This window comes from Phoxinus phoxinus, assembly GCF_949152265.1.
Source record: "Phoxinus phoxinus genome assembly, chromosome: 4".
Taxonomy (NCBI): Eukaryota; Metazoa; Chordata; class Actinopteri; order Cypriniformes; family Leuciscidae; genus Phoxinus; species Phoxinus phoxinus.
Window position 1 is genome coordinate 36,664,808 of NC_136879.1, and position 23,635 is coordinate 36,688,442.

Consider the following 23,635-nt stretch of genomic DNA (forward strand, 5'->3'; position numbering starts at 1 on the left):
CATCAGCTTACAGTGCATTCAAAATATCCATTTTATCAGAAGGTGTGTGCCACAGCATGTTCTGTAAGCAAGGCCTTGAAAGGGAATTTATCGCACCTTAACAGGCCAGGCTGGGAGTGGCTGAAGGAAGTTGGCTTCGTATGGATAATCCACCATGGCTAAGTTCACCCAGGTTTCCTGCAGCCAAGCCTTGAAGCCGAACACTTCATCTTGAGACTTTAAAGGACCACACAGTCCAAACTCTTGAGACAGCCACTGCAGACCCTCACCTACAAAAGAAAAACTAATCAAATGAGTCCAGGGAAACACAGAAGCTTCAAAAAGAGAGTCTGTACAAAACCACAGAGTCACAAATGAACATGGGATTACAAAATAAAAATAAAAATTACCAGTACATAACAAAGGAAATCAAAATCAGGAAAACAAAAATCAAGCACTTTAAATTTAGTCAGCATAAAAATCTAAATTGAAAATGATTTTTTTCATGGAATAATGCAGTATTTATAATAAATTATTTCATCAGAACACATCATGATATTTTTTTTTTCAATCATGTGCCTCGTAATCTTTAATCAAAATAACTTCTCCCTCTTGCAGTGACATCTCTAGTTCTCTGATGATGCGTTTACTGGCGTGAGGGCGGGGCAACCTGTCACTCACATGAAATCGACCAATAGCAAACCACACCTATCCAATCAATTCCCCATGGACAAAATCAAGCCCCGCCCTACTTTTTTTCTTGTTCAAGATGACGTTTCACTACGCCACAATAGTGAAGAAAAGACTATCACAACTTCCATTTCATGCCGACTTTAATTACACATAAAAACATTACAGGTATTTTTCATCATCACTTATTGATTACCTGTCAGGTAATGGCAATACATGTGTTAATCGTTTACTGATTGTACTCGAAAAAAAATGCTGTAGAAACAATTTTCACTCAGAAATTTCACAAATAATGACAAAGAAAAGGCAAGTAACACATTGAATTTTTAAAAAATGTACACATTTTGACGACAATTTACACGACAATGATGGAAAGGTTTTCCTTTGTGTTTTTTGTGTACAGATGCCAACATGACAAAATAATCCCTGTTCACACAGATCCGCAATAACAACGTAAACTGCTGTATTATGCATGCCAGGGCAAGTAGTTGGCAATGTCTTTAGACTGAACACGTAATATACATGACGTCACCATTTTCACAGGTTCAAGACGATAACGGTATCGTTTTCAAAACACGTTTACAAAGGTTTGCGTTTTCGAAAACGCCATAGTTGTGTAAATGAGCAGCGTAAAACTATTTCTATTTTTTGTTGAAAACGGTGTCGTGTAAATGCTCCCTGAAAAAAAAATCCAAATTATGGGATATAAACTCACAATAGCAAGACAATAAGTCTGAATTGTGAGTTTGCGAGTTATAAAGTTGAATTGCAAGATATAATCTCTCTAAACTCTTTAAACTCTCAATTCTAACTTTTCTCACAATTGCGAGTTTATACCCGGCAATTCAGACTGTTTTTCTCAGAAATGTGAGATATATAGTTGTAATGGCAAAAAGTCGCAATTACCTTTTGTATTTATTTTTATTCCATGGTGGAAACACGCTTCCAGAAAGCACTTGTGTTGCTAATAAATTCGTATTTTAAGAAATATCTTCCTTTTTGCTCCTTTCTGTATACTTGGGAATACTTAAGACTTAGGTCAAAACTAATCATATTAGGTTTCCTAAAAGGTCATGTTATTGATTATCATTGTAAATGTTTGTTTTGTAACCAGAGTACCAGGATCTGCCAAACATTATCATCATCAACATCATCTCTCATAACATGATCATGAAAATGACGCAGGCTGGCAATCCCATTCACCGACCTGTTGCTGAGACCCTGTCAATGGCGGCCCATGAGCTCCTGATGTTGCTGCTGCAGTTGGTGCCACTGATGGTGAAGTCATGTGTGACCACTCTGTAAAACTCTTCACACGGCACAATGAACTGCCAGATGGGAGCGGACGCGGCAAGAGCGCTGAAAACATCAGAAGGTCACAATCACTGATCCCGTCCCATTTCACAGTAGAAAAATCACTTTCTTAATTAAACACATGGTTACACACCACACTTAAGCCTTTCTAAATGTAAGATATTATTAAGTTTCTAGGCATGATACTCCATTAAGTATGCACATACTGTACTTATGCAGTTTCAATAGACTGATATTTCACATTTAGAAATAAACGACACTAGCTGTGACTGTTGAGCGCTTCATATATTAATATACACAGGGTTAGAAATTAATGGCGGGTGAAAATTCAGCTTTGCCATCACAGGAATAAATTACATTTTAAAATATATTACAATACAAAAACAGTTATTTTAAATTGTAATAATATTCTGTTTTTTTTTGTATTTTTGATCAAATAATGCAGCCTTGGTGAGCAGAAGAGACTTCTTTCAAAAACATTAAAAAATTCTTACCGACCCTAAAATAGTACATATTTTCATATCATTTAGTATTATTATTTGTTATTAATATTCTGGTATATACTGTATGTGTAGAATATATATATATATATATATGTATGTACATAATATTATTCTACATGAAAATTAATTTAATATCAATATATTACAATATCATATTTAAAGGGGTATTACATCATATTTCACAAGATGTAAAATAAGTCTTTGATGTCCCCAGAGTGTGTGTGTGAAGTTTTAGCTCAAAATACCCCACAGATATTTTTATATAGCATGTTAAAATGGTCACTTTTTGAGGGTGAGCAAAAACGTGCAGTTTTTGTGTCTGTCCCTTTAAATGCAAATGAGCCGCTGCTCCCGGCACAGGGGGCGGAGCTGCAACAGCTTGTGTCCTCAGCAGCTTCGAGTACCTCACACACACAGACATGCTTTGAAAATTTGAAAAACTTTTAGCCTTTTATGTTCAAACCGGAGTCAGACAAAGATGGAGAAACTCAAGAAGAAGTGACAACATGTAGACAAAATTTCTGAATGGTAAGTTGATGAATTTATGTAGCTTATGTGTAGTTATCTTCAAGTCATTGATTAGCATATTCTGTCATGATAATCTATAAATCGTGTTCCCGGGGGCGGGGTTTATGTAAATTTTAGGGTTTGAGATGTCACTAACTCAGGAGGAACATCGTGTAGTCCCTACTAGCCGTTTGTTGTAGTCCTTAGCATATATAGTAGTGCTTATATAGAAAAGCTATTTCTATATAAGCAAATATCTCCCTTTGCTTTGAACTTTGAGCGTTGTAACTTTGCAGATGTTGTTTATGCTCAAACAGCAACATTACACACTAACTAAAGTTAGAAAAGTGAAATCATAATCAACCCTGTAAATATGAAGAAGGCAAACTCTCACCCTACAACTGCACTGGGATACTTCATCCTGAGCCAGGCCGCCAGCATCCCGCCGTAGGATCCGCCGATGGCGACGACTGCACTCTTCTGAGCTCCAGGCAGGCTTTTCTTCAGTGCTTTGATGAGCACTGCAAAGTCAGCTAAAGCCTGTTCTGAGGTCAGGTAGTTCAGATACTTTGCATTCTGGAGGAAAGGAAAGACATGTCCAGAAGGTCAAGGACGGTGTTTGCTAAATGACCCTTTATTGCTCCACATGACTCACGCTGTAAGACTCCTCTCCGAACGGCATGGACTCTCCGTAGTAGCGATGCTCAGCAAAAACCAGCATGGCTCCCAGCTCTTCTGCAACATCCCACATGAAACCCTTGGGAAGAAGCAGAGGTATAGATACTGAGCTTCAATTTTGACTAAGTGTTAGCATTTTATACTTTTATAAGGTTCTCCTGTGGATGGCAAAATTTAAATTTTCTGCTTCACACACTTGCCGATGCTAGTATTTTTCGCAATGCTGTAACTATGAAGTACATTATGCTGATACTGATAATCGAATGATACTGTCTTTATTATTATCATCATCATCAACTGCTAATGTTTAAGGTCATAATATCTGCCTCACTAAACAGAATACAGTAGAGAGAGAGAGAGAGAGAGAGAGAGAGAGAGAGAAACAATACACTTTACATATAAATATTTGTATGCAAAATATGCATTGTTGGCCATATATATGACAATTACAAATATTTAAGTAGTTTAAGAGGGTAGGGAAAGTGTTATATTGGCATTACTTAGTGGAGATTTTTTGCAGAATCATGGGTAATGTAGTTTTTACACCAGGAACATTGTTGAATACAATTATGTGGAAATAATGTGGGTTGATGGCTTCAACAAAAACATATGCCATCGCTTATCAACCTCATAGCTCACAGTAGGTCCGTCTTTAAAGGTTTATGAATTGTTGTTCAAAAAAAAAAAAATCCCCTATAGAGAAAATAAATGAGATTTTTACGTCGAGAACCTGGCTGTTGCACTCTATGCATGAATAATGACTGTGTCTTTAGGAAATAGCTCCCCGTTTTGTCAGTTGCACAATCCATAAATCACAGAGAATGTTTTTCTGCCATCTCTTCATATCTAGGAGCTGTTCAAAAAGTGCATATTTACAGTGTTGTTGCAGAACCATGTGATGTCTCCTTCATTGCCCGTGTAAAACAGGATCGGGCCTCCTTCCTTGTGCCAGTGCTGGTCATTGAGAAGATACCTCTGCTTGAACGTGCCATTCTCCAAAAAGCCAAAATGGTCAATCTGTAATAAAATAACTCTGATTAATAACTGCTTTTAGTTTAGTTTTTTTAATCACAAGGGGAAAAAAAGAGAATCTGTATGAAATTTTATTTCATTTAATGTGCAGGTGAAACTCGAAAAATTTGAATATTGTGCAAAGGTTCATTTATTTCAGTAATTCAACTTAAAAGGTGAAACTAATATAGACTCATTACATGCAAAGTGAGATATTTCAAGCCTTTATTTGTTATCATTTTGATGATTATGGCTTACAGCTTATGAAAATCCCAAATTCAAAATTAGAATATTGTGAAAAGGTTTTCATAAGCTGTAAGCCATAATCATCAAAATTATAACAAATAAAGGCTTGAAATATCTCACTTTGCATGTAATGAGTCTATATTAGTTTCACCTTTTAAGTTGAATTACTGAAATAAATTAACTTTTGCACCATATTCTAATTTTTCGAGTTTCACCTGTAATTTGTCATGCAAATTATGTCACCATGCAACTTTACCACTGGAAAAATGGGCTCAATAAAACTTGGCTGCCTCTACAGTAAAAAGGTGAAAAGGTTTATGAAATCGATGCAGCCTGACTAGAAAACAGAGGGAAAAAAGCTGTTGTCTTCCCTTTTCCCAAATAGTAGGAAAACGTCAATGCCCATAATGAACTGGGCATAATCCACTCCCACAGTCTGCTATGGATACACTTACCAGAGTCAAATACTGCATTGCTTTAGTAGGAAATACTTCTTAGCAAACTTTTAGTCATAATGATGTCGACTTGTATTGTTTCCCGATGTAAGAATTCAAAGACTCCAGGGAACATGGAGGACTTTTCAAGACCTTTTTAATGCCACTTTGAATGAAATTTAAGACCAAACCTGTGATGAAAATACACATTATATGTAGGGCTGTTAAACGATTAATCGCAATTAATCGCATCCAAAATAAAAGTTTGTGTTTACATAATAAATGTGTGTGTACTGTGTATAATTATTTTATATATATAAATACACACACATGCTTGTATATATTTAAGAAATATTTGCATGTATATACTGTATATAGATTTATATATAATTTATATTTTATATATATATATATATATATAAATAAAAACATTTTCTTAAATATATACATGCACGTGTGTATATTTATATATACAAAATAATTATACACAGTACACACATATTTATTACGTAAAAAAAACTTTTATTTAGGATGTGATTAATCGCGATTAATCGTTTAACATCCCTAATTATATTACATACGTGTATGTAATATTTAATGTTTGACCCAAGTAATTGAAGTAATTTAATATTAACTACTTGTTAATTGAACTAAAATTAATGTAACATTTGAAATCGTGAGAATATTCAAAATAATCATTCTCGCGATTCGATGCTTCACTGGTTATTTGACGGACATTGGGTCCATCAGACTGGAGAAATTTTAGCGGTAAAGTGACCAGAGATATTTAAGACCCATCGAATCTGAATTTAAGACTTTTTAAGGACCCGCGGCCACCCTGCATACCACCTAACCTGTCCCTAACCTTACCCATAATCCCACCTCAATAGCAGCAAGTGTTTCGCAAAACAACATGATCACATTAAGTACTCTGTACCGAACAATTTTTATTTTTTTATATCAAACCTGATAAAGTGGGACCAAATGCTTAATAATGTTTGCTGCTTTTTTTTAACGGATGTCTGTGCTTAACATATACAGTCGCGATACAACACTGTCTTTATTCCTGGGTGTTCCCCTCAATCTTCTGGCCTTCAGCCATCTCATATTTATGAGCGTGAAACCTCGGAGCAGGATGGAGGGATAATTAGCCTCAATTTGTATTAAAATCTAGTGCCAGCGTCAGGGATGCCACATTAGTTCCGGTTTCAGCAGAATTGTGATATCCATTCATCCGGTTCAGAGCTCGTCCACTACATTTCCATAAATTCTCCAAGTTTGAGGGAAGGAGAAAAGGGAATGTTCAATTTTGTTCCCAGAGCTGCAATTCTGCAGTTCTTTACAGTTCTCGCTCTTCTTGAATCCCACCCAACACTTAATAAAGAATGTTCTCTCTAGTGTTTTGTTTTTTTGTAAATACCCTCTTTCTCCTCCCGTTGGCAACAAAAGAGGCAGAAATTTTATGAGCCAGTGACGGCAAAAGGACTCACAGTTACATTCATTCAACAGCAGTCAGAGCCTGGCTGCAGGTCAAACGAGTGTCATCTATATTCACACACTCACAGACTTATTTCTGTGGAAGCTGTTACGTCTGAAGCCTCCAGCTCGAGAAAAATGACTTTTTACATCATTTATAAGTCTATTCGTTTCATTTTCACAGTATTTTATCATGACAGTATATGTGCATTGTCTTATTAATTTGAATAAATATAATAATATTAATAATCCATAATGATAAGGTACTTTATACATTTATTATTTTTTACATTAAATTGACAAAGTATTTCCTTTTATTATATTCTTTATTATATCCTTAAATTATAATTACTAACATTAATATACACAACTGTTCAAAAGTTTGGTGTCTGCGATTTTTGTTTTTGAAAGATGTCCCTTATGCTCACCATTTATTTGATTAAAATTGCGGTAATGTTGAATATAACATTACACACTATTTGAATATAATTTAAAAGTAATTAAAAAAAAAAAAAGCTGAATTTTCAGCATCATTACTCCAGTCTTCAGTGTCACATGATCTTTCAGAAATCATTATAATATGCTGATTTGATGCACAATTAACATTTCCGATGATTGTTGAAAAAAAGTGAACAGGCTTAATATTTTTGTCGAAACGTGATCAATTTTTCCAGGACTCTATGATGAATAGAAAGTTAAAAAGAACACCATTTATTTTACATGGAAGTCTTTTTTAACATTAAAAATGTCAATTTAATGCATCCTATAGCTGAATAAATGTATACATTACTTTTTTTTTTTTTTACTTAATGACCTCAAACTTTTAAAAGGTAGTCTAGCTTCATTTATTATTATACAACATGCCTTATTCTGTTGTGAAATTGCATGTACCATGATATCATCGACATAAACTTTAAAATGACTATGGCAGATTTGAGAACTGAACACAATCTTGAACACAGCATGTGATTTTGTCTGCGGTGGTAAGATGGGTCACATGATGGACAATGTGTTCACAGTGGTTCAGAAATACAGTGCCCCCTTCTGGTTATTAGAGACGTAAAAAAGCAAATGCACAACACTGGAATGAGGAATGAGTCAATCAATCTGCTATGTAAAAATGTGGAAGTGCCACATAGCTAGTTTTGTAACTTACTTTATCATGTCTACATCTTTGAATAAGAACCTGATCTGGAGAAAAGCTGTGGAGCTTAAAACAGCTTTTAAAGAGAAAGTTCAGCCAAAATGAACATTCTTGCACTATTACTCAATCTCAACAGAAGGTTTGAAGAACATTCACGTTGCTCTTTTCCATTAGGCTACATTGAAAGTGAATGGTGACCAACGGCTTCAGTTACTGTTGCCTTTCTATCAGCTGGAACCAGTCCGGCCATTCTCATCTGACCTCTGACATCAACAAGGCATTTACACCCACATAACTGACGCTCAATGGATATTTACTCTTATTCTGACCATTCTCTGTAAAATCTAAAAATGGTTGTGTGTGAAAAATCACAGATCAGCAGTTTCTGAAATATTCAGACCAGCCCGTCTGCCACCAACAACCAAGTAAATCACCTTTCTTCGATGCCCAGTTTGACCTTCAGCAGATCATCTTCACCACGTCTGCAAGCCTAAATGCATTGAATTGCTGCAATGTGATTGGCTTATTAGATACAGTATTTGCGTTAACAAATTGAACAGGTGAATGAACTCATTAGTAGACTATGCGGCGAAGGATCCGTCTGTTGCTTCCTTCATTGTCCGGGAAACGCAGGACGCATTCGAAGGAGCCTTCGAATTGGTAGACTTTGTCGCATCGCTGTGACACATTCAGCCCTTCGAATGCGACCTATGAAGGATGAGCCTCTGAATTGGGACGTAGCTGTTGTTTATATATACTTTAGCAGACTTATGGTCTTCGTAAAATTCTGCCAATAGGGGGTGCAACGGCTAAAAGACATTATAAGTCCGCAACCGTATCACTAAAGTTGATGTCTTGTTTGGAAAATGTCCTATCTCTAATATGATTTGGATACTTCAAAAAACATGGCTGCCAGCAGCCAATCAAATGTAAGCAGCTAATAACATCAAATCTGAGGTTTTGGGGTTCAACCTCTGCACGTAAGAAAATAAGGTCACACTTTAGATAAGGGGGTATCTAATAACAATGACTTTTGCGTCAAACTCCTCATTACTGCTTATTAATAGTTAGTAAGGTAGTTGTTAAATTTAGGTATTGGTGGATTAAGGGATGTAGAATAAGTTTATGCAGAATAAGGCATTAATACGTGCTTTATAAGTACTAATAAACAGCCATTCTTCTAGTAATATGCATGCTAATAAGCAACTTGTTAATAGTGAGAATTGGACCCTAAAATAAAGTGTTACTGAAAATGTTATTAACATGTAAATGAAGCATTCTGGTGCATTCTGACAAGGAAATAAAGGGAAAAGACAATATTTGCTTCAAGTAAAAGAACACAAATGCTTATTGACAGACACTATAGGACCCAGGAGCGCATCTAACTGCAAAATCAGGATGTGCGTAAACGATATAGGGAACCTCAGTTGGTACATCATTATAATATTAAAAGTTCCAGTGAACCGGAAGTTGTGACTGACTTTACTTCAGTATTGTGATGTATTTTCTGTATACTGAATGAGCCGAATACAGGACGTGTCTTGTTTTTTCCCACTGAAAAATGTGCACTAACAAAGTAAATAGGGTCAATTTTAAGTTCATGACAACTTTAAAGGTTAAAATTAACTCATTTGTAGGCTACTTAGTTTTAAATTACACATAAGGAAGTTTTTGTAATAACGTTATAATAATAGATTTTAATGACAATTATAATATAAACATTTAAATGGTGGCTGTCATAAACCAAATTTATTCAAATATACATTGAACATTGAATAACATGTTAAGTCAAATACAATGCAGGATATGCAACATACTGGAGATACATTTATCAAAATGCTCTTCTCCAAGTTAATTTTTCTACAGCAATCTATCGATATGGGAAATTAGCCAATTTTCAATTCTTGTGATGTTTACTGCTTGCAATTTCACCCCGACCAATTATGGATCTCACATGTGAATGGATGTAGCATTGTTTTTCAGAGAAACAAGTATTTGAGAGAATTAAGGGATGCAGCATATGGTCAAGCAAAAGGCATTAATGTGTGCTTTATAAGTACTAATAAACAGACAATTTCTTAGTAATATGCAAGCTAATAAGCAACTAGTTAATAGTGAGAATTGGACCCTAAAGTATGACCCTTTTTTTTGTCAATATTGTGCACATAAATGCTTTTTGTACTGTCTAATGAATTTGAACACATGCAGCTTTGCTCTTGGTTGCTTGTCAAACATTGTTCTCCGTATCATCATCCACAGCCAGCAACAGATGCTGAAGTGATATCCCACGACAACTGTCCAACCGCTCGACAGAGAGAATTAACACAGCTCAACTCGAGCGGGAATGTGAAACGAACCGCAGAGGGAATGTAAGATCCTCAGACCCATGTTTCATTTCCTCTTCGTAGATCCTCATTTTAACAGTCTCGTATGCGCTGCGACATCTGAAGGCTGCCGTTTAAGGCGTACTAAGTGCTGACAAGGACAAAACCGAGACAATGAGGAGCAAGAAAGCCAGGAAATGCGCCCGATCTTCCTGACGGCTCAGAGGATGAGTTGAACAGACACCGTGAAACAATCGCCTTCGCTGTGGTGTGTCCAGGTCAAGAAGTAATTAGGCTCAGAGTACAGCATAACAGGATTGTTTTTGTCTAAAACTAGACGCAAGGCTTTTCCTGCGTCAGCTTTTCACACGGACAGCATGTAAAAGATTAACTGCTAAGCCACTCTTCAGGTAGAAAATGAGATTAGATGTCTCTGAGAAGTAAATGATTAAATAACATCATACGACCCTTATAACCCTTTAAGCAATATACCAAATTATACAGGTGCAACTCAAAAAATTCGGATATGGTGCAAAAGTTAATTTATTTCAGTAATTCAACTTAAAAGGTGAAACTAATATATTATATAGACTCATTACATGCAAAGTGAGATATTTCAAGCCTTTATTTGTTATAATTTTGATGATTATGGCTTACAGCTTATGAAAACCTTTTCACAATATTCTAATTTTGAATTTGGGGTTTTCATAAACTGTAAACCATAATCCTCAAAATTATAAAGGCTTGAGATATCTCACTTTGCAATGAGTCTATTTATTAGTTTCACCTTTTAAGTTGAATCACTGAAATAAATGAACTTTTGCACCATATTCTGATTTTTTTAGTTCCACCTGTACTATATATTACATAATTAAACAAAATAATCACTCAGTGTTTTTTAGTCAATGCATGTTAGAACACCATCAGGAACTGACACATGCGAAATAAAGGGACATTCAAGATTTCTCTTTCAGTTTTAAGTGAAAACGGGCAGATTGCCAACATATGAGCGGTCCCAGAAGGGCAAAGGATCTGCTATTATTCTGCGGGGGCCACAAGGGAAAGGGAATTTCCTGCAGACACAATACGGAGCAGAACGGCACAGATTATGCACACATTAAATAAAGGAAATCCTTAAAGGAAGCCCAGTTGTAAGTTAATGAGCAGCCGCCACCAGAGAGAACTGCTGTGGGCTGCAAAATACGGCCTGGCGATGTGATCGGTCACAAGAGTTTCAGACTGACACAAGCTGACTGCACTGACAATGGTTTACAACTGTGATAAATGAGCTGACCCGTTAACAACAAAACAGTCACATGAGATTCTGATACAGGACCGAAGTTAGAGAAAGACGGTAATCGGTGTAACCACTACAGATTTGTACTCTTTTGTACTTCATTGGTTGTTGAGTGCATTGATAAATTGCACTATTTGGTTGGTTCATATAGGGCTGTGAAACGATTAATTGCGATTAATCGCATCCAAAATAAAAGTTTGTGTTTACCGGTACATAATAAATGTGTGTGTACTGTGTATAATTATTTTGTATATATAAATACACACACATGCTTGTATATATTTAAGAAATAATTGCAAATAGATTTATGTATAATTTATATTATATATAAATATTGTATATATAAATAACACATTTTTCTTAAATATATACATGCAAGTGTGTGTATTTATATATACAAAATAATTATACACAGTACACACACATTTATTATGTACCGGTAAACAAACTTTTTTTCGGGATGCGATTAATCGCGATTAATCGTTTCACAGCCCTAGTTTAATATACTTATTTAATATTTTACCATATTATATTACCTATAAAATATTATACACAATAATATTAATATTAATAACAAGACATATGTTATAGTTATTATTAAAAGCACAGCAGAGCCGTTGTGCATCTCTGAGCAACACAGAAGTGAAAGTTACTGAATTAATCTGTGTTTTTGAATGAATCGGGTGAGTCACTGATTTAGTTCATAAAGACGTTCACTTTCTTCGTTCCTGAATGAATCAGCCGTTTGAACAAATGCTGAATTAATGACTCACTCATTTAGACTGACTTTCATAGGTAGGCCTATCATTTCAAATATTTTCATATTTTAATATTTACATTAAAAAGAAACCAATCTCATACCATTATTTATGTATTTTCAGTGTAATTCATCCATTCACGATTTTTGTGTATATATATTTACTCTTTTGTACTTCATTGGTTATTGAATGCACTGATAAAATGCACTATATTTGGTTGGGTCTCATTGTATGTATTACTGGACCTGCATACACTCATAAATAGATGAAAATAAATGTGCAATCTTTTAGATCGCAAAAAAACTTTGCATAGGCCTAAATAAAGTGGTATAAATAATAATAATAATACAAATAAAACACCTGATTTTTATTGTTATAATTGTTTAGTATTGTTGTTTATACCATTTTATTTATCAAAATGAAAACAGAAGGTTGTTTGCAAAACAATATGTGAAAATGCATATTAAGTTTTTTTTATATAGTAGGCCTAGTCTTAAAATTATTTTAGTTTTTTTTACTATTGTTTGAATTAGTTTTTACTGGGGGAAATCATATTTTTAAAAAAATATCAAAAAAAAAAAAAATTCAGTGATCTCAAGGTAAACAAAGTTATTTCTTGACATGCATTAAAGTCCTATTAAAATTAATGTATTATGCCTAAGAATAAACAGTCAGGCAAGACACACATTGAAATCAATAAGACACTTACCTGTTGATCAAAATATAAAGTTTGGTATGAGAGAGGTCTGTGGTAAGAGAAGGTTTGGACGGTGTGTCTGCCTAGGAGCTGCGGTTTGAAAGCCAGTGCATTACAGCTGATGAAGACAAGGAGGAGGAGGAGGAGGAAGAGCAGAGCAGTGCTGGTCAGTCTCATGGCTGAATGAATGAGTGAGTCCAGTCACAGGTCATCTGGAAATATCAAGCGATGGATCATTTGCATACGCGGAACGAGGAAGGATGTCAAATGACTCGTTGTTGTTATTCCATGACGCAAACTACAAAGTTTTCAACTACAGTAATACAAATAAAAAACACAGGGATATAATGTAATGCCTTAAAAAAATAGCTATATAATACCGTAGCTTTTAAGTTTTAATTGATCAAATTTCAGAGCATTTTAGAAAATGAGCATGCAGTAAGCTATCTGTTCGCCGTGTGTGTGTAGTGATTAAGAGTGTCTTTTTGTCTCAGCGCTCACTCAAAGCGGATTATGTCTGTTGTTTCTGTCGATAAACGGCATGTTTTGTTAACTTCATTTAACGATACAACGTGCTTCCGTATTGTAAACACGTGATCCGCGCGATGCCTTATGGTTATTGTATTTTCTTGTTATTCCTCACCCTTACGAAAATAATAACCGTAGCTTAACGTTAAAATCATATAATATACTATTTAAACGTAATATTATTAGTATTTAGAGTCCCTATTTTTCCCATCATGTATCTGTCCAAATTTCTAGCTTTTAAATCTACTAACCTAAAACTTAAAACCTTCAAACTTAAAGCTGTTAAAACTACTTCAAACTTTCTGGCTAGGCTTTTTAATCTTTAGGAGAACTTTTTAATCTACCTGTATTATAATATTAATTGAATATCAATAAAATTGTATTAGTGAATTATATTAGTAGGCCTATGTATTTAAAAAATATATTTTTATTATAATACTTACCTCATAAGGAATTTGAATCTACTATTTTTTTTTATTCATTTCCCACAACGACAATAATACAGATAGTGTCATAACCATGTTTATTTGGAGAAATGTATTAACTTGCAGTCTATACGCTGAGAATTAAAACACAAAGTTACACACACAGAATTGCTCAAGAAAACATATTTGCAATACTGAATTGCTGCAGTCGTGGGGTTTGTCTCTTTATGATAAATGAATCACAGATGACGCATCACAACTTATATACCAAAAGCACATAAATGTACAGCGAAATAATTGAAGTTTCATCTTCACTAGACAAAAGACTGTTACTCCTTGATGAATATTGTCTTTACATAATGAGACATAATAGCATTGTCCACAGAAAATGTAAGCGCTTAGTAACAACTTATACTTGAAATTAGGGCCTTTAACATAGAAAAGAAATGATTATAGAGTCCCATTGGTACACAATGCAACACATTACAATATGGCGAGTATCTGTAAAACAAAGCTAGACGAAAATACCTGACAGAGAAAATACTGTGCATGGCACGTCAAGTAACATAGAAAGAAAACAGTTTATACAAAACTAGAAAAGGTTATCACTTTAAAATAAAATGTTAATAGAAAAGCTTAATATCATATAAGCAGCAATGCGTAAATATGAGGAAAATGCATTATACTGAAAAGTAATTGGCATGGACAAAAAAAAAAAAAAAAAGGTAAAACAATTGGTCCTCAAGTTAGTGTGTGATTTTGTTGAGTGTTAAAAAAAAAATCACTCTAAACAAAATCATTGAATTATTATCATCATCATCACAAATATAACCAAGCACAAGGCATCTAAAACCCTCAGATGTAATTCCGTCAATTGTGTTAATAAGGAAAAAGGAAAAAGCTCTGTAGCAGCAAGGAAAATACTGACAGTCTATAAAAGAGGAGATTCACAGTTCCATTGTAATGACACAGGTGCAAACAACCTTACAGCACAGCCAAGGTTGGAGGTACAAGATCCAACGGTTTAAAAAGTCATTAAAATGCACAACACAGTTCCAGAAATCAGAAATCAGAACCACTGCATCACACCGTTAAACAACTCCGTCATCTTTTCCTCAATATAATGCGTTGCAACACAAAGACCGTTTGTGCAAGAACTCACTGAAACATCTATGGATATCTCTCATTCACACAAAAACTACACACACACACACACACTGTTCTCTTGGCCTCTTGAGTGCCAAAAGCTTTAAACATCGCTACGGTTATTACAATACTAAAGCTGGACTAAATGAACTACAAAGCATCCTGGTATATTTCAGTTCTTGTAATATGTAATAATGTGTAGGACAGAATATCTCCAAAAGTGAATCAGGAGTATAACAAACTATTAATATGGAATGAAATAAGCATTTTAGACAGTGCATTATTACATTGAGTTCATCGTGTTTACTTTTTAGCATATAATGTGCAAAGCCACTAAAAACCTCTGGACTGGTAGATCTCAGAAAAGCAGTCAAGAACACGCCGTTCAAGGGTTTAAGGTCGTCACATTTTGTAATATGTTTGAGTCTCGTATGTTCACCAAGGCTGTTTATGTGATTAAACAGTCATATTGTGTAATATTATTACAGTTTGAATATATTTGAAAAAGTAATTTATTTCTGTGACGTAAAGCTGAATTTTCAGCATCATTACTCTTCAGTCTTCATGATCCTTCAGAAATCAGTCTAATATGACGATTCGATGCTGAAGAACCATTTCTTGTTATTATTATCAATGTTGAAAACAATTGTGCTGCTTAATATTTTTGTGGAAACTGATACATCAAAAGTGCATTCATTTGAAATAGAAATCTATTCTTTACAGTCTTTACAGTCTAGTCTTTTTTTTAGCAATTTAATGCATCTTTGCTGAATAAAAGAATGAAATTCCTTCATATCAACTGATCCCAAACTTTTGAACGGTTGTGTATTTCACTTCAAAATCATAATTTTTGCAAAGAAAATTTAGCTTATTTTTTTGTGAACAATAAAATGTTTTACATTGTGCTTAATTTCCATTAAAATTATGCACATTTTCCATTCTTATTCTCATGACTAATGCAAAAAAAAAAAAAAAAAAACTTTACAATATGAACATGTTATGATAGAATATGTTGTACTGTGAAAAAAATTATACAAAATATATACAGTAACTGTCTAGACAGGATTATTCCAATTACTGAGATTCTAATGAGAATTATTCTTAAAATAATGAGAACAAACAAACTCAAATGCAAGAGAAAAAACAGACTCGCATCCAGACCAATATATTGACACGATTTGAGTCACATTTTAGTGTGAAACATGACCCAAACATGTACCCCCGAGACTCCCCGGGGCGCCATGTAACGCATCACGACAGGATGGAAATGGCAGAGGCACATTGGGTTTTTGCTGTGACTTATCAAATGACATGGCCTTCATTGAGTATTAACAGCCAGGCTTCCATTCAAGCAGTGGATGTTTAGTGGGTAGTTTATATTCTCCGCCTAATAAACGAGGGGCTTTTACTTCACATCTTCCTGTCACAGATTATTGACGGTAGCTGGCTGTCTGTTTGCATTGTTGACTTTCGTTTAAAAAAAAGAAAAGCATGCATTAGCAACCTCGAACGATCTCGCAAGGAATCATCAAGAAGTGCTTTTTGTGCGAGTAATAAATGTGCACATCAACACACCAATTTTGTGGCAATGGTTCTTAAAGGAGCTGTTCACCCTATCATTTCTATCAGCATTTACTCAACCTCATGTCGTTCCAAACCGTACGCATAATATGGCGTCACAAGACTTGAAATATAGCGCAAAGGTCATATGGACTGCTCTGGTTTTCATTCGGGAAAAGAGCAGCGTGGACATTCTTCAAAACATCTTCTTTTGTGTCCCACGGAAGAAAGTAAGTAATATGGGTTTTGGAATGACATGAGGGTGAATAATTGACGACAGAATGTCAATTTCTGGATGAATTAGTCCTTCAAGTGGGTGAGATTGCGAAGAAAACAAATCTCTAATGTGACAAATACATTGGCTCTCAAGTCAGCAGGGAAATCCCAACTGTTGCATTGTACAGAAGTGTAGAAAAATCTCATTGTCTGACCTACTAGCAAGCATTATTGTGTGACAAGGCCCTTTTTACGGTCCAAAAGCATCTAGGAGCGTCGGACCAACCCCCCCACCACCCCCCTTTAAAAGCAGCAGCATCTTGTTATGTTTTTCCCGAATGTATGTTGTAAAATACTCAGGGATTTGAGAAGGGTAAAAGAAGTAGACGAGAAGTGGCAAAGTGTAACCACTGCAACTACGTAGTGGTCACCAACAATACAACCACTTTGTATGCAATCCATGTTGCGTCCTCAGCCAGACAGGGAGGCCAAGTCTACTTAGTTCATGCTGCAGCAACTCAAGTAATTGATGTTTTTCCCTTCTCCAGGCATGGGGGTGGAGTCGTTGTTGTCCAACGTGTTTTGCTTGGCCTCGCGGATCAGTTCGCAGGCCAGATCCAGAAAGAGCTTCTCCACGTTGTCCGACTCTTTGGCGGAGGTCTCCAGATACAGCATGCTCTGCGCCTCCGCGAACTCCTCCGCTCGCTGCCGGTGGACCTCTCGCTTATCGGCCAAGTCTATCTTATTCCCTGTGAACAACAACAGTATTGAACAGGGCTCAAATGCTCTGGTGACAAGGACATCCAACATATGTTGACAGCTAGAAGGTCTAATGTAAGCGAGTCAGTTTGTTCTGTTAACAAGTACCGGTAAGTTGTTTGCATATCCAACAGCTCCAAAAACGTATTAAAGTAATGTTGATAGATGGTTTTTTCCGACATCTGCATGAGCACCTTGATCAGCAAGTCTATGGGCCCTATTTTAGCGTTCTGAAACGCAAGTATCAAACGCAAAACACAAGTAACTTTGTGGGCGGGTCTTGGGCGCTGTTGCTATTATACCGGCGGGATAAATGACTCTTGCGCCCGACGCAAATCTAAAATGTGTTGGTCTGAAGTAGCTTCATTACTCATAGGTGTGGTTTGGGCGTAACATGCAATAAACCAATCAGAGCGTCATCTCACATTCCCTTTAAGAGCAGGCGTGCTTGTTCCACGGCGGATCGCAATTATAACGGCGGATTTGCCAGCGCACGCCAGGAGCAGTTCACAGCCGAGGAGACCGACGTTCTCGTCAGGGCCGTAAAAGACAGAGAAGTGACATTGTATGAGGATGGGAGAAACCCACACAAATTAGCTTCGGTTAAACAGGCGTATAATAATTTGGGTAAATGTGTAAGTTAGATTTATGCCTATTTTTTTCACATCTTCACGGACACAACAATGATTTCCCTCGTGTGTTAATATTTTTCCTTGTAATAATGTATGATTTGCAAAAATGAAAACTCCTGTGTCTGTTTAGATTAGATAATCAAAGTGTATGCGCGTTGTACACACGCTACATAATGGCCAAGCATGCGCCCTTAAAATAGCATATGACTCAAGTGCAACGCACCACTGACTTTAGACTGGGTTTTTCCTGGTCAGTGGCGGAATTGTTTTCTGAAACTGTAAAATAGCGCCAGGGAGCCTGGAGCGCAAGTTCATTCCCTAATTTACCGACGTGCGTCTGAGGAGGGAAAAGTCCGCTGTGCACGGGTGCAAAATAGGAATGATACATGCGTCGGTGTACAAAGTCAATTGCGCTGGGTGAAAGATAGGGCCCATTGAAACCTTTTTATAAATCACAGATGTCATGTGTTTGAAATTGCGGTGAAACGGAAGTAGCATTTCTCGCATGTCAAGCTAATTTGGTTGAGCTTCCAATGTAGGATCTCTCAGATTTCATTAAAACTGTCTTCATTTGTTTTTCAAAGATGAACAAAAGTACACTACTCAACATTTAAAGTGGATCAAAACCTTTCATCAAAGTTATACATGAATTTTGAACAATACCGTTCTTGTCTTAGGACAACTTTGATTAACTTTTTTGGTCAACTTCAAGTATTGACTACTGTGACTAATGACTAATGACAACTGTATTATGGGTTTGGAATGACATGAGGGTAATTGAACGTTCGCAAAGACCCTTAGTTACTGTTGCTATGTCCGACAAGCTACGCCGCTCTCACGCCACACCATGTTCTCACGCAGAGAAAAACACATCGCGGAGCAGAGAGGAGACTGACAACACACTGACAGACAGGACAGACCAGGTTACTTTTGTAATTAAACATATTTAACAAAGTCTCACCTTTCAAATTTGGCCATTTTTTTTTATTTATATTTAAACAATAAACACCGTTTTGTGGCTCTTTGATGTGTCGTGACAGATCGCTGTAGAGCATCAGTTAAAGCTGCTTGTGAACCGATCATCTCTTCCTTCTAGTTCATTTATAGCATCAAATAAACATGAATGAACAAAAGGAGGAATGTTGTTTTAACCGCGGAAAGGCGTCAGTACACTCCGCTTCTCAAGTTTAAATCCTCCCATGTTAATCTACTAACTCTCCTGACTGCTTTGTCGGACAAAATGGCGGATGGCGAAGTATGATTGGTCAGATCACCTGTCAATCAAGCTCCATGCGAAGGGTCAATTGATGACAGAATTTGTCTTTGGATGGATGGATGGATGGATGGATGGATGGATGGATGGATGGATGGATGGATGGATGGATGGATGGATGGATGGATGGATGGATGGATGGATGGATGGATGGATGGATGGATGGATGGATGGATGGATGGATGGATGGATGGATGGATGGATGGAAATTAAGCTTGAATACTCACCTACTAAGATTGTCACCACTTGGTTGTTGGCATACTGCTCGATCTCCCTCAGCCACTCGGGAAGGCACCGGAAGGAATCTTCACAGGTGATGTCGTAGGTGAGAATGAGGGCGTTGGCACTGCGGTAGTAACTCTGGGTAATTGAGCGGAACCTCTCCTGCCCGGCCGTGTCCCAGATCTGGAGCTGTGGGCATGAGCGGATCAGTCAAGTCACTTAACACGTTTAGCAGAACCCAACACAAACTAGAGCTTTCACTCCATTCCATTAGCAGGAAGTGGAGTGCAATGCTGAAAAAGGCTCAGAGGTGCTTTACAGAAACACATGCTAAATCTGTCACAGTGTTCCAGTGGTCCGAACTGATGCTTCCTACAATTATATAATATAAAAGTAGTTTTTTATAAATACCACTATAATTTCTGTTTGTTGTATACTCATATTTTTCATTCATGTTCTGAATATGGTTAAATGTAAGGATTTGTAGTGGAGTAAGGGAAACTAGAAGACATGTTTATAGTGTTTAGAATGTATGTAAATGTTTCGTTTTATGTATTATTTATTTTGACATTGTTTGTTAATTTAATATTAAAATGTGACATACAGTGATGCAAATGTGTTTTGTTTTTTTTTGCCCGGTGCAACTTGTATAGTATATATATTTAAAGTAAATCCCTATATTACATTGATTTCTCTTATATTTATTAAGAATATAAGAATAAAATAGAAAAAAAGATTAAGAATCCTACTCGTGTTATTTTCACAATCTACCAACAGCCTTGTCAATGGATAATACTTTTAAAAAAAGTTATTTATTATTTGTATTATTATATTGTGAAGTTTCCTTGGGTTTGGAGCTATGTAAATAAAAAAGAAATGATGATAATTACTATTTTTATTATTATATTGTGAAGTGTCCTTGGGTTTGGGCCTATGTCCATAAAAATAAATTATTATTATTATTATTATTTACATAGCCCCTTTCACAAAGGACAGTTCACAGTTCATGACAAAAAGAAATCAAGAGCATAACCAAAAGATTTAGAAGCAATAGAAAGATAACATAAACAGCCTAACTTGATATAAAATAAAGACTGAAAACTTATATCACTTTTCACATTTCTTTATGCATAATGAGTCACACCCACCTTCACTTTCACTCCTTTTATTTCCACAGTTTTAATCATAAAATCGACTCCAATGGTGGCGCCTTGTCCAGGAGGGAACAGCCCCTAGACAACGCAAGATGAAGACGTTTGAATGCAATTATTATTGTGAAATTCTAATACAGGACCATCAAACCTGTAGAAACACTGCACATTGCAAACCTCTAGTGCTGGAAATGATTCCACACACACACACACACCTGAGTGAAGCGTCGGACGAGGCAGGTTTTGCCCACTCCAGCATTTCCAATCAGCACAATTTTGAATAAGTAGTCATAATCCTCCATGCTCACGCTCAGCTGAGGGAACATGAATGAAGACAGAGAGAGAGAGAGAGACAGAGAGAGAGAGAGAGAGAGAGAGAGAGAGAGAGAGGAGAGGCAGATAATACGTGGGTGTTAAAAACTGCAATGCAAAACACACATGGCTGAGAAACATCCCTCTGATAAAACACTGTTTGAAGTAACAGAGCCTCAGCAGCCCTTACAGAACAAACATTTCAATGACACCAGTGATGCATTACTGAGAATAAAATACGCCTGATGTCTCTGGGGACCGTTTTTTTTTTTTTTGGGGGGGGGGGGGGGGGGGGGGGGATTCCATTCTTTAATTGATTGGATCAACAGTGCCTCTGTATTTCACCACACACATTAGCTGTGTTTGTTTCTGAAGTGTTGCTATAGGAGAAGCTGCTATGCATGCGCTCAAACACTGCTGTTGCCAAGGCCTATGGCAGGATGCTGAGAGGAGCGCAATAAAGACACCAGGAATAAAGAGCAACTCCCAGAGGCCTGTCAACACACATGCACACAGGCGAACACTTGTTCAACAGCTAATTAGGAACGGTGCTGGACGTTAGCATACGCAGCTTACAAGATATATAGCTGAAAATGTGCATAAACCCCCTTTTAAAAACTGTTTGGATTCAATAAACTTAACTTGATTTGTTGTATGCATGAACACTCCACCATGTCATTACCACTGCAAACAAACTTCATCTCACAATATATATATAAACTAAAAAATATTAGTTGAGTTTGTGATCAGACAGTCACATTTATATTTAGATCTTTTTGCACACAATTTATGGCATATATTCATATGCATAGTTGTTGTTTTATAGCTATTCATTTGAATTGTTTACTAAAAAATAAATAAAAATAAACGTTTTATGCTATTTAACCCTCACATTACATAGTTTGCTTGCAACATAATGCAACAGGATGAGCACAACTTTTTACACTCATAGAACAACAAAATGTATATTTCATTTGGATCCAGAAATAAATGCTGAAAATAGATCAAATATAACTTTACATATTAAACATTATGACTCTAATATGTGGATTATTTAGAAAACTCACTCTCACTCTCACACACACACTTACATGCATGCATGCATACATACATACATAGCCTACATACATGCATGCATATACACACACACTAATATATATATATATATATATATATATATATATATATATATATATATATTAGCCTACATATATATTAGACATAGCCTACATACATTTACATACATATACATACACACACACACATGCGTACAATAAAGCATGATAAATCATAGAACAGAAAATAAATACTTTATTGATCCCCACTCGGTAGCTATAGATGAAAAAAGATCTGCAATATCTCCAAGCAGAAAACTGAAATCTGATATGCTATATTTGTACATCTGAGCAGAGGAGAAGGAGAAAAGACACAGTCATGGCCTAAATCCTTTTCTTTCTATTTGGACCCTTTATAAATAGTGAAAACTGCAGATTTTATTTTATGATGAAATAAACCCAGCAGGCACAGTGTTCTCCATTAGCTATAGCAGGATGCTCTGCACATTAAAGGTCACATTAAATCATCTTTTCACTTACCAAACACAGGGGATTCACCCCACTCCTTCTATTATTCCGAATGCATTCAGTCTTTTCTTCAGGCTCTTAATCTAAACGATAATAGCAGTCGCGCAGCGCCCAACAGCAACCTCGGCAGATTTTCGGCTCCAGTGTTGCTGCACAATAATCGCAGAGTTTCCTCGGTTTTTTGATAATGACGTCATGCTGCTTCCATCCCCAGTGGAAGACCGAGTCCGGAAAAAACGCCGCTGCATTCTGGGATTTGAAGTTTGGCTTCTACCCGCAGCGACTTTACTTGATTAAACTGTGAAAATGGTCGGGGTGTTTTTTCTTTCTTTTTTTTTCTTCTTCTTCTTCTTCTTCTTCTTCTTCTTCTTCTTCTTCTTCTTCTTCTTCTTCTTCTTCTTCTTCTTCTTCTTTTTACAATTGCCAGGTATAAACTCGTAGGCCTAATTGCAAGATAGGCCTAGCCTACATTTCGCAACTCTGATTTTTCCCCTCAGATTTCTGGATTTAACCTACTTCTGGATTTTCTCAGATTTACATCTCGCAATTTTGATTTTTATTGGAATTTTGAGTTTAATTTTGAGTATAAATTCTGAATCGTCTCGCAATTGTTTTTAACACCAAATAATAGAATAATAAAATTGCTTTTCTATCTATTCCAACTTTTTTTCCTCATAATTGCACATTCATGTCTAGCAATTCTGACTTTTTTCTCATAATTGTGAGATAAAATCTGCTATTGCCTTTTTTATTATTTTACAAATGGCAGA

At 36.0% G+C, this 23,635-nt stretch overlaps 2 protein-coding genes across 2 annotated transcripts in view; both read right to left on the reverse strand.

Annotated features, from left to right (window-relative positions):
* Nucleotides 1-13,660, reverse strand: part of prcp (prolylcarboxypeptidase (angiotensinase C)) — a 21,766-nt gene extending 8,106 nt beyond the window's left edge. Inside the window, exons 1-7 of the mRNA XM_079609956.1 lie at nucleotides 13,560-13,660; nucleotides 13,071-13,270; nucleotides 4,548-4,688; nucleotides 3,649-3,750; nucleotides 3,388-3,569; nucleotides 1,877-2,028; nucleotides 97-269 (exon numbers count right to left, since the gene is read on the reverse strand). Of these exons, the coding sequence (XP_079466082.1) occupies nucleotides 97-269; nucleotides 1,877-2,028; nucleotides 3,388-3,569; nucleotides 3,649-3,750; nucleotides 4,548-4,688; nucleotides 13,071-13,235 (915 nt within the window). The 5' untranslated portion in view covers nucleotides 13,236-13,270; nucleotides 13,560-13,660. The remainder of the gene's footprint in view (nucleotides 1-96; nucleotides 270-1,876; nucleotides 2,029-3,387; nucleotides 3,570-3,648; nucleotides 3,751-4,547; nucleotides 4,689-13,070; nucleotides 13,271-13,559) is intronic.
* Nucleotides 13,661-14,094: 434 nt separating this feature from the next.
* On the reverse strand, nucleotides 14,095-23,096 carry rab30 (RAB30, member RAS oncogene family). The gene is made up of 5 exons (XM_079609978.1): nucleotides 22,878-23,096; nucleotides 21,186-21,284; nucleotides 20,968-21,051; nucleotides 19,825-20,008; nucleotides 14,095-17,682 (listed from the first exon to the last, which is right to left on the reverse strand). The coding sequence occupies exons 2-5, from the start codon at nucleotides 21,270-21,272 to the stop codon at nucleotides 17,432-17,434; spliced, it is 606 nt and encodes a 201-aa protein (XP_079466104.1). The 5' UTR covers nucleotides 21,273-21,284; nucleotides 22,878-23,096; the 3' UTR covers nucleotides 14,095-17,431.
* Between the last annotated feature and the right edge of the window lie 539 nt (nucleotides 23,097-23,635).

Coding starts and splice junctions, on each gene's coding strand:
- rab30 (XM_079609978.1), bottom strand. CDS start 21,272: ATGGAGGATTATGACTACTTATTCAAAATTGTGCTGATTGGAAATGCT. Junction 21,052..21,185: donor TCGTCCGACGCTTCACTCAG/GTGTGTGTGTGT, acceptor TGCGTTGTCTAG/GGGCTGTTCCCTCCTGGACA. Junction 20,009..20,967: donor TAAAAGGAGTGAAAGTGAAG/GTGGGTGTGACT, acceptor TCATGCCCACAG/CTCCAGATCTGGGACACGGC.